This window comes from Cupressus sempervirens, chromosome 11, assembly GCF_028749045.1.
Source record: "Cupressus sempervirens isolate cs-2001-9-10 chromosome 11, ASM2874904v1, whole genome shotgun sequence".
Classification (NCBI taxonomy): domain Eukaryota; kingdom Viridiplantae; phylum Streptophyta; class Pinopsida; order Cupressales; family Cupressaceae; genus Cupressus; species Cupressus sempervirens.
Genome location: NC_143128.1, coordinates 525,543,505 through 525,555,920, shown reverse-complemented (window position 1 = coordinate 525,555,920; position 12,416 = coordinate 525,543,505). Strand labels below are relative to the sequence as shown.

The window sequence follows — 12,416 nt, the reverse complement described above, 5'->3', positions numbered from 1 at the left end:
TTGTAATTAATGCATAGATAAAGTTGTAATTAATGCATACATAAAGTTGTTAATATTTGTATTTTTGTGGAAGAAAATTAATTTTCTTCCCACCAAAAATAGACCAATAGAATGAATGAAAAATATAATTTATAAAATAATGAAAAATATAATTTATAAAATAATGAAAAATTAAAAAAATATAAACATTTGAAATTTCATATAATCTTTTAAATTATTTGATTTGATTGGTTAGGGTTGATGTGATATTAGTATGACATGAATGCTATCATGGCAGCAGGAACTAATAACCCAGACGGTAGACCGTAATTCTTTGTCCTTTTCTATTGAGGAATTTTGTTACAACGGAGCAGAAAATATGAAAGCAGGACTTCTGCCTTTTGTACAGGAGAAGAGCGCCAACTCAATTAACATGATAGAGACTGAATTAAATTTCAAATATTTCATGACATGGCAGATATAAGAGATGCATATTCAGCCATGAAGCTGAATGGACCAGTGTAAATGCGTCCTTCCAATCATATTGACAGTGTCCTGAACTCAGTAACAAAGACATTGAACTGAAAAAAACCAAAAAGGACAAATACATTGAAACGCAATACATAAAAATCCCGAAATCCAGACAAATATTTTACATTGATCAGAGCGTGCCCTACATATGGCTGTAGACATGGACATATCAGTTCCTTTGGCGATCATGGATGCCAAAGTCATTGGCGACGTGGCCCGTAATTGGCAGGTATTTTGTGAGGTTACAAAAAACATCCTTCATTTTGAAGAAATGGATCCTTCTGGGGCATCTCTTATTGATTCTGTTAAAGCTCTAATGGGCCATGGATTGGGATCTTTGGTGGATGAATACTTTCTGCAAGCTCTTGAGGTAGACTACTTATTAGTTCGACTCAGTTGTTTTGCAATTTTTGGGTTTCATTTGGAATTTTTTTTGACGTGTTTTATGTGAGCGGCAAAATTAAAGAGGACGTCAAATTTAGTTTATTTGTGCGTTTTAAAACTCATGAAACTAAATAACTTTGGATTAAGACAACATCGGCCAGCGTTGGTCCAAGGGAACATTGGTTTGTGAACTTGCATATATGCGCGCTGCCAAACTTTGATTCCCAACTTCAACTCTTGGGACGCCATCCCATAAACTCATTTAGATTAATTCAGCACTAAGGTCATTAACAGACAAACAAGAATAACAACGGAAAGGATACCAAGTAGATTCACGCTCCGTTTCAAGAAAATTGATTTGAATACTCAGTAAAATTGAAAAACAAAAACCCAAGGAAACTGTATTTGACATTAATATTTTCAGTATAAGAGATATCTCTCTACCTCTCAATATATCACTTCATATATCTTTATCTTTATCTTTCTGTCTCTCTATCTCCCTCTCTCATTGCCCCCCTCTTTCTATCTTTATTTCTCCATCTCCCTCTTTCTCTCCTTCCATCTCTGCCCTCTGTATCGGCCATTTATATTTTTTGTGAGTTTTATGTGATGTCTCCTACCTAGTTTGTCCACCCTAAAATTTACGACATCAAGAAATTATAGTCAGGGTTACATCTTACCAAATATATCTTTCTTCAAATAGTGCAAGCTTTGGTTTGAATCCTACAATCATAACTTTAATATATTAGAATAGAGTAAAAACCGATTACATCAGGTTCATCATGAACTGTTCAGCATAAGCTATCAGAATAACATACTTTTAAGACTACCATATCACTACTAAGCATGACTTATAGGGTAGTCAGCCCATATGTTTCACTTTACTATTAATCAAAACAGTATCAAAATTAATCTGAAAATCCAAAAAGATTTACAAAGTGTTTAACATATTACTGATAATCAAGAGCTGTACATATTGCTGATTATCAAACTTAAACATGCTATTGATTAACATTCGGACCCCATCCATCATTAGAATCCAGAGCTTGTAAAAAAGAAGCATCAAACAATTCATCATTCCATCCTGCTACAACAAAATCACTTGCCAGCTGAACCTTTTCACCAGTAGAAACATGTGAAGCAAATTGCTGGGTGCTAGTGGAAATATGCAGATCTTCCATCATTCTTTCAATTTGTTTTATGTCATCTAGGTCCGTCATATCCTTGAATTGATCAAGGTATTTGAAAGCCTTGATCTCGTCTTTATGAATAAAAAATCCTTGACCAGTGTCATAAATTGACCCATAGAGATTTCCAAAGAGAGTGAAACCTGTGACATAATGGAAAAATGTGTGAGTTTATGAGTAAACTCAGTATGTCCTCTATCCTTCTGTTGAAAAATCTCTTCATTTCTTGCTTTCCAAAGGAACCATAAAATTTCACATGTAAGAGCAGATAAAAAAGAATTAAGCTTAGAGTCAAAAGCTTCAACATATCCACTAAAATTTCACTCCATGAGAGACCTGGTTTTGAGTTCCATAAAATAGGATTGACCAAAACAATTGACCATATCATAACAACAAAATCACATTGAAAGAAAACATGCTCAAAAGACTCAACTGCATCACAAATTTTACAACAGCCAGAGGAGAGACCTAAAAACTCCGAGTTAGGTCCTAAAGCAAGTTTTTTAAGCAACAAAAGCCATTTAAAACCAATTTTTTTGGGTTCCACTTTGGACTGCTACAAGTACTGAAAAAAGAAAGACCATTCAGAAAAGGAGAACACAAACCCCACCCTTGGATCACCCTTTGAAAAATTTCAGGAGCAGAAACAAGGATATTATATAACTGCTTAACTGTTACTTATTGAACACTGTTCTATCTTTCTACAACAGTTGTTTGAAAAAATTGTCCGAGTCAATGGCTTTGGAGTAGTTACATGCTGTCTTGCAAATTAAAGTATATGTTTTTTCCTAAGTCTGTGGGATATCATATCTAGCTCTAAGTTCATCTCGAGTACCCATCCGATTATCAATCACTTAGTCACTAATTAATGAGAGTCCCAACACATTCCAGTGTTTTGCTGAGCAATTTTGTGTAAGTGCCAAAGGTTTTCCATTTAGGTACAACCCCCACCAAATTGATCTATCCGTGACAACAAAAGATGGGAAAGAACCAACAACATCTCTAACTGGTAAGAGTATCCTTGACTGGGTCCAAGCCTTCCAGAGAGTACTAAAAACATTACAACCAAATACCCTGATCTTGAAATCACCTAAAAGAAAATCACAAAATGATATGTTCATCCAGCTTTTACATTTGGAAATGATAGAGCATTGAATGTTATTTCTGATCAGAACTTTCCAAAGTTCATTATCATAAATGGCCTTAAGAATCCATTTAGATGCAAGAGCAATAGCATGCTTTTTTAGGTCCTTCAGACCTAGTCCACCATATTGCTTGGGTTTACAACACCACTGCCAATTCACAGTGTCTCTTTTTATTTCCCATTCCATCAGACCACAGAAAATCTCTCAATTTTTTTTCAATTTTATCCATTTGATGGTTAGTCATTAACCAAGTAGAAGCAAAGTAAAGATGATGTGATGCCAAAACTTTCTGCACAACTTGTACTCTTCCTGCCAAAGACAGATAGTGAGTCTGCCATTTCACATGTTTTTTTGAATTTTATCAAATACCCACTCCCACATGGCTTTAGTAGAAGGATTAACAGCAAAAGGGATACCAAGGTATCTGACAATCTCATTAGGGCCTTTCCATTGCCAAGACATCGACTGAACCCAATTGGGAGGAGAGTTAGACCAACCTAAAACTGAAAATTTATGAGGAGCAATTTTGGCCCCTGAGGCTGAGGCAAAAAAGTCAAATCTATCCAAGGTGTTATGAAAATTAAGTTCCTCAAGTTCCAAGAACAGAGAAGTTTCATCAACAAACTGAGAATTGAGAAGAGTATCATTGTTAGGAAGGAGGAGACCTTTCACAGGTGGACCAAGGGAGGGCTCTCTGAGCAAATAGAATAAAACATCAACAACAATCACAAATAGGGCAGGGGTGATGGGACAACCTTGTCTAATTGATCTCCCAAGAGGAATAGAGCTGGAAAGATTGCCATTCACATCAATGACATTTGAAGAGTGCTTGAACAACACCTTAATCCATCTGCAAAAAAACTTAGGAAATCCAAAAGCTTGTAGCATCCCAATAGCAAAAGGTCATTCAATCTATCACAGGGTTTTTGAAAATCAAGCAATACCATAGCCACATTCTGCTTACTCTTCTTAGCCCAATTCATTGCTTGCCAATTAGTTATTATATTTTTCAGTATATACCTACCTTTAATGGAACCTGTCTGTGTAACTGAGATAAATCTATTGAGCAAATTCTCAATTCTTTTAGCCAACAATTTAGCAATAATCTTATAGGAGATGTTCAATAATGTTATTGGCCTCCAATTTTTAACTTCAGCTCTGTCACCAGCCTTTGGGATCAATTTGATCATGCCTTTATTAATGTTTTTGCCTAGGGATCCTCTATTGAAAGACTCTTCATAGAGTGCTAACAAATCACTAAAAATCCAATCAATGTTAGTTTTATAGAACTCAACAGGAAGACCATCACATCTTGGTGATTTATCATTGGCTAAAGAATTAATAGCCCATTTAACTTCATCCAAAGTAATAGGAGTGCTTAATTTATCCAAGTTAAATTTATCGGCAGTTACTCCGCATTAGACCTCGTGCACAGTACACATGGGAAACATTGTTTGATATTTTCTTGGAGGCAATGATTTACTTCGTTTGTAATGGTGTGCTTCATCCACTAGATAGACTTTCTCTCCTTGCATAATAATTCCTTCTCTAATTTGATATTGATATCATTGTAAATTATCAACGTAGACATTTGACCAGTATCCTTATCATGATGCGAAATAAATAATTATTTCTTCTTTCTTGATTTTCATCTGTGAAATAAACACAAGACTATCTCTAAGAATGGACCAGTGCTAGTGTTTCAGCATATATGTCTCTTATATTCCTCCTCTATATCTGCATATATTCCTCTTTCGTATCTACTTTAATCCTTTACAACGCATACCTCTAGTCACAAAACAAATCTAATCATAATAACTGTCCTATGTCAATTTATGAGCAGATAAAATATTCGTCCCATATTGCCAACTTCATTGATGACATGGCTGACGGATAATACCGACGAATCAACTATTTTCTTTGTCTCTGCTGATAACTTTGTTCAAATCACTGAAGTCTTTAATCAAGAACCAATCCTGTTGAATATTCAGTCTTCTCAATGTTTAGATCCCAACTTCTCACTATTGTGTCGTTTTCCTTCACATGATAATAATTCAATGATTATGTCTTCCTTTAATTAATGAATTGGCTAATATGCTAATGGATTCAGCCTTGATATATATTGCATCACTAAAAAGACATTTGCTAATCATCGTGACTTAAATGAATATTAAACCATACGTGTATTATTATCCAACACTGTCTTTGTCGCTGCAAACTTTTACTCTTGTATATAATATATCATCACCGAAAGGGTTATGGAATATTAGCATGTAGTGTTTATACTCGCTGCTTGTCCATATCAAATCCTTTTTTTAATTAGAATCGCTACTATGTATTTCTCATCATAGCACCATCAATTCAGCAAAATCAAATCATTTAGATTCCCAAAAGTTTGAAGCTGTTCTGATACCATGTTAAAGTTTGATCAGATATAGGTTTAGGAAATATTAATTTTAATTTCTGTCCCCTAGATGCATAATGTCGTGCTTTCCACTTAAGATGATATCATATATCTCTACTGTAACTTGTAATAACACTTATTGATTTCAGTGTGTTTCAAGTTACTCTTTCAATGAATATGTATATGATATAAAGAGACATGTTTCCTGTAGAGACATGTCTTTTGTTAATATCTTAACTCATTAATTATTGCTTTAACATATATCACAAATGATAGTTGCTTGATGTACTATCATGATTATAATATATGATGATAATTTATATATATGGATAATGTATATATATGTATAATATATCTTATATATAATACACACACACACACATGGAGGGGGAGAGAGAGAGAGAATATATATATATCTACTAAAACATTTAATATTAATAATAATAATGCTCTATGATAGAATAGTAAAGGATAGATATCAAATGTTTAAGGCCTATAGGCCATTCAAACATTTTATTTCATCTATTGGAATCATCCAATCGAAGCTACGATCATAAACAATGTTGTGTACCCATTTGCTATTTCATCTGCCCCAAGAGCTGTGACATCATGTCTATCATGGTATCAACATAGAAATTTGGACCAAGGGAACTAATATCCCCTTTGCCCTTCTCAGCTATGGCACCTATGATGCTCTCATTGTCACTAGAAAGGGCTTTGTTAAGACCAAAACTCCCAAGATTGTTTCCCCCTCTGGAACCTTCCGTGGTTGTCATTGCTCGCGATGTTCTTCCTTAGTGTAAGTCTGAAACTCTTTGTTACAAATCAAAGAAAAAAAACTTTTTTTTCACAGCATTACAGGAAAAGATGAAGTTTGATAACATTGAAGATCCCACTCTATCCTAGATATATGACTTTTGATGTTTTTGTTTTTCAGGTGTTTTTTTTTGGTGTTTTATTGCAAATTTTCATTTCATGTTTTTCTTTTGATAATATAGTGTTGAAGTAAAATGCTTGGAAATAAATACAATAAAATAAAATAAAGCAATTACAGACAATACAACAAGCAATTTCTTCAAATCCTGAATCCAAATTGCGTTTAAATAGCTAGAAAAAATACCAAATCAGTTATATGCAAAAATAATAATTCTGAAAATGCAGAGGCAGTGCATTGAACCCATGCCTTAAATCTGTTTGGCAACCCTATCTCCAATGTCCATTTGAAATGGCTGAAACAAATATGATGGTGCTCTAGATATAACAGACTCGTCCTGAATTAGGCTCACAAATGATCTAAAATCTGCCTTTGGTGAAATTTACACAACCTCTAATCATGAACAGCCTGCCCTACATGGCATGGCCCACTGGAAATGGTTGCGGCTAGCGTAAGGGGACAAAATCAATACAAATTTGCCCCTCACACAGAAATCAAACCTGATGATAATAACTTCTAAAATTCTCCGAATACTCCATTCAAATGTGTAATTGAAAGCTCATATGCAGTCTTTGACTCGAAGACACATCTAGATGCAATTCTTGGGTGATTTTGCACACCTGCAGATGATAGAATCAAAGAGAGTTGGCATTCTCCATGACTGAAAATTCTCATTCCCTTGTCTTTCTCCACTCCAAATTGAATGATTTCCTCTATATGTCAAAATGGCGCCCAAATGCGTTTGCACCATTTAGGGTTGCATTTTATTTTAAAACATAATTTAAAAGCCCCTTCATTATATAATAAAATCAATTCCAGAACAGGGCGAACCCTTTTTGCAGTTTCATGTGACTTTATAAAGTCATTTTATTGTTAATTTATAAAGTAACTTATAAATCATTTTGAAAGTCTCTTTATTTTTTTAGAAAGTTACTTTATAATGAAGGAAGTTCAATTTATTTAAATTAAGTATTTAAATTAACTTAATAATACTTTTGATATTTCAACAATTCTTCATTCTCATTTCCTGGCCACTGAAACTATCACTAACAATGGATGTTGAACCTGAGGCCCACTGGTGATCTTTAAACACCACCTTCTAAAAATAGGAAGTTGACTCTAAGCTCCTGACATGCTACAAATGACCCCTTTGCAAGGTCCACCGGTCCTTGGATGGATTCCCTATCCAATGTATTAGTCCACGGGAACCACTGCTGATAGACTAAACTTGTTAGAAATGGAAAATGCCTAGGGAAGGGACATTACAAACATCAACACATTGAGAGAAATGGAAAAGCTATATTCAATGTTAAAAATTAGGAAAGCTATGATAAGCTGACGAAGCTACATATACTGCCATCAAGGTTATGTGCATTGGAAATCCATAGTGTGACAAAACATCTGGTGGACATGACTAGAACTTCCTTGTAACAGATTTTTTAAGGTATCGCTAATTGTTTTTGAAATTAAAAAAAAATGGACGATTTGTTTGTAATTCAACCTAAATTCTCATAGCAAGATGTTAGAATCTCCAGAGCAGGAAATTTGTTTGTCATATGCAGTTCCAGGCATTCTCAAGTCATTTTGATACCAAAAAGCTTCAAAATCCTACATGTCAGTTACTGCTATGGAAAAGTTGCTTTTTTTTTCCTCTGTGATTTAGTACTTCTTAATCTGGAGAAAGTTAGAACAAATATTTTTGAAATCAAAATGCTAAATTTATACAAGGATAGAGCTATCATAGATTCATAAGGAATAGATGTTTTATTTGGCATGCTTCAAGATTCTGATAGGGAGACTGAATGCATAGATATTGCAGGTATTGATACAAGTAAAACATCTAGTTTGACACAACCAATCTTTTATTTTCTATATAACAGGAAATGTATAAGAAAACACATGCTTTGATGTTTTGGCGACACTTTAATGAATATCTCAAGCTTGATGTCTCACAGAATAGTTGTCAAGGGAGCAAGGTATGTTCATGTGTCATCACTTGTTGGTCTCTGTTTATCTGCTTAATGGTAAGATTTGAGCATTCATGTCAAGTATTTTTACTTTTTAAAGAAATTGCCTCAGACAAGTTGCATGTTTCTTTGGTCTGGTTATTCCAAATCTGTTCTATCTTTTACTGCCAGGTTTATGTTTCACTAAATGGATGCATTTCACTCTTCCCATCGAGGGCCAATGTAATCCTATACTATTCCTGCTTTTGTGTGTGCGTGCGCACACACACACACATATTAAGATTTTATATTAGATTAGAGTGTATATCTAGATTCATTAATAGAGGCCTAAGTCAAGTTGCATGTTTGTGGTTAAATTTGTTGAGGGAAAAAATTGTAACAAGTTTGTCATCTGGAAAAATGGAAAAAGAATTATGATCAAGTTTGAAGGATGTATTATTTTATTTCTGAATAAGAAATAAATTGACAAGAATGTCAAAATAGTATATTTTACCAAATAGGTTTGAAGAAAGAAAGAGAAAATAAAAATGAAATTGGAAGCAAAGTTTACTCCAGCTAACATACTTTCTTTTTGTATCTGATAATTGGTTGGAATATTCTCATTGAAAATTATTCATGCTCTTGATTGATATACAGGGCACCTATTTGACGTGGAAACCCCCCCAAAAAGAAACACTCTGTTTTGTAATGTAAAGCTTATATTGACATCTGAGTCAAGTACACAAATATTTTGGTGGCCACTTCATTATGATCTGTTCAACAAGGAGATAGTTGACAAAAAGGGTGTTCATTATCAAATTGAATAGTAGAAGATACAATTTAGAAAGAAACAATAACAAGGCTTGTTGTCTCATAGGCCATCTTTGACCTTGTGAATGTAAAACTCTTTTTTCTATTAAAAAACTACCCAAAATGTGGTTCTTAAATCTCTAGTAGAGAATGCAATGCCTAAATCTCACGGTGTCCACAGGTTAAACATAACATATCCCTTACACTTGTCATATTAGAATTACCAATCTGGACAGTCCATTTCAGTTCCATTGTCTCCATTCAAAGATTTGTAATGATGTTTCATAACGTTTTATAATTTGGTCAACAAGTCTAACTGCATCTAGCATTAGTCTTATGCACTATAGGTGCTTTTACATTTCTGATGTGGCAATTTCAACTTGTTGAGGTTCATAACTTTTAAAGTGGAAAATAATTGAGCTCCCTTTTTTCAATTTGAAAATATCGAAGAGATCCCTGTCACTGTAATCTATTTGGTTTGGTTAAGGTTTATTTTGACATATTTTGATGCTAAAATCAACATCTAGAGTCTTGAAAATTTCATTTTTTTCATTCTTAACACTATGATGCACTTAGACACCTTTCCTAATATTTTTTTGTAATGTCCCTTTTTTCCAAGTAATCATCTAGCAGACCCACTAGCCTATTTTTATTCACATAGGCTAAGATGGGAGATTAGAAAGGAATAATCTAAATTAATTATTTTAAAGTTGTCCTGATAAAGCAAATTTTATGGAAAACTTTATGTTAATTACTTTAATTAAGTGATTAAAACGAAGAAATAAATAAATATGATGAAGTCATTTTATTAAAGTGTTTTTTCAAAGAGGTTATATCATATTCTTCTCAAGGGTTCAAGTAGGCTTGTAAAAGGAAGTGAAGGCAAGTCATTTTATCATACTTGACTTGATGTTCTATAGGTTTTCTTAGAGTACTTGTATTTTTGGGCTCAATAAGACCTAGAATGAAAATCCTTGGGTTCTCGATGGATTTGTCAAAAACCCAATTCCATCTTTTTTGGTGGGTGTTGAGAGGCTTTCACACCATCAATCCATTGCAAATGGGTAGCCCTCTTTTTGCTTTGACAACTAGTTTAGTAGGCTTAGTGGTAGTATGGCAACTTTCTGGGGTGTTAGATGTCTAAGTCATGGTGCAAGTTTGAGGTAATGGTTTTTTCCTGGGGTACAGGTTAAAACCTTGTAGGAAATGAGTGTTTACAATTGAAGATCAGGTTATAGATCCTTAGTCAATTTAAAGCTTTTGAATTGAAGTTCTTGGAAAATGCAAGTGGTCTCACAAGCTTGATCAAATTGCCACGAAGAGTATCAAGTTTCCAATCAACCGGATTAGGGATGATTATGAACTTTTTGTTTTCCCAACAACAATGCAATTTCCAAAATGCACTAGGGGTGTGTGAGCTCAACTTTGTCCTCATGTCTTGATCAAGCCCAAGAGCATAACAATTTTTGAAAATGCGACAAGTGTATGGAGCCCAAGACATGATCATTCTTCACTCCATGTAGTAAAACCCAACTAATGCTTGATTTCCAAAAATGCATGATCAAGAGCCCCGCAACCATGTCAATTCCACCTCGTTTGGAATCAAGGTGCCCAAGACATGCAAATTCCAAAATCTTTCTATTGATCCCCAAATATGGGAAAATTTCACCTTAGAAACTTGAGCCCCTATGTAATGTCCCCACTCCTTAGGACAACTTTACCTATAGAAATCATTAGCAAAATAGACTATTAAATTTATTTCTAGTGATTAATATCTAGGAATTCCATCTAGGAATGTCATCATTTCCATAGTTGGAAAACTCGCCAAAGCCAAAAACTCGCAAAGCCCCTCAAAAGTTTAATCGGGAAAAACTCGGCCATTTTAAAAAAAAACTCGAGAAAACTCGAGAACCTCAAAATACTGCTAAAATTTAAATCAAAATACATTTTTTTGCAAATTCCAATGAGAAGATGCATCTAATGAGTTCATTATAGAGAACACAAATGAAACAAGCAGGAGTTTAGATATATATATGAATGCATAGTGGGTACAAAATCGCATTCTCATGCGGAATACTGATAGTGGGAAGCATAATAGTAAATAGTTTGTGTTACACTGGAAGTAAAAACATCGTCACAATCACATCTTCCTCTTCCTAGCTCTACTAGCATACTGTAACTCTCTATTTTACATAATATATATAGGCTTTTTGCCTTTTGTTTTTAACAATTTTTTAAAAAAAATATTAAATTTTTTTTATAATCATTTAAAAAAAAAAGAGATTTTCTGAAAAACTTGCCGATTTTTCCACAAAAACTCGGCGATTTTTTCTGTAGCTGAGTTGCGATTAAATCTGTGAAAAACTCGCTAGTCCCAAAAACTTGGTGATTAGTAGAAACTTGTCGATTATTCAGCGATTATGCCAACTATGATCATTTCTATACATCCTTAAAGACCCCTTAAATTAGGCTTCCCAACCCTCTGTGAGGATCCCCTGTGTCTTATGGAACGGTCCTCGATTATTCAGCCTTCTTCCTTGAAACTACCTTTCAAATCTAGCTTCATAATCCTCTGTGAAGACCCTCTATGTTCCATTAGACGACCCTTGATTAGTTAGCCATCTCATTGAAGAGAGTATCATTAAGGTCTATTGGGTTTGCCTATCAAACACACTACAATTCTCGTATAAACCAACCATTATTCCTTATAATGCTTGGTCTTAATAATCCAATCTAAATATATTTATTTCTATGATCTAATTTCTTATTACAATATAACAATTATGATCCTAAGAATCCTTAAGTTTAAATTATATAAACTAAATAAAGAGTAATACTATTACTATTAATAGTACCATTACAAACCAACTAAATACAACATTCTTTACATTTAAATATTCCCAAGTATGACTAAATATACCTAAACAACCATTACTCCTAACTAAATTATAATATACGCACTTACCTCCTTATTGATGATGTGGGCTCTTGTCTTGCTATGACGTGGGTTCTACGAGGTCATTTTCCCCTTTCTTGATGACCTCTTGTCTCCCAGGTGCTGCCTTTCCTCTCTTCTCATGCCTATTACAAAGTAAT

At 34.0% G+C, this 12,416-nt stretch overlaps 1 protein-coding gene across 1 annotated transcript in view; it reads left to right on the top strand.

Moving 5' to 3' along the window:
• The first annotated feature begins 307 nt into the window (after positions 1-307).
• APC2 (anaphase-promoting complex/cyclosome 2) overlaps positions 308-12,416 on the top strand; it is a 189,713-nt gene continuing 177,604 nt past the window's right edge. The window contains exons 1-2 of the mRNA XM_089809653.1: positions 308-880; positions 8,445-8,540. Coding sequence (XP_089665779.1) covers positions 659-880; positions 8,445-8,540 — 318 coding nt within the window. The 5' untranslated portion in view covers positions 308-658. The remainder of the gene's footprint in view (positions 881-8,444; positions 8,541-12,416) is intronic.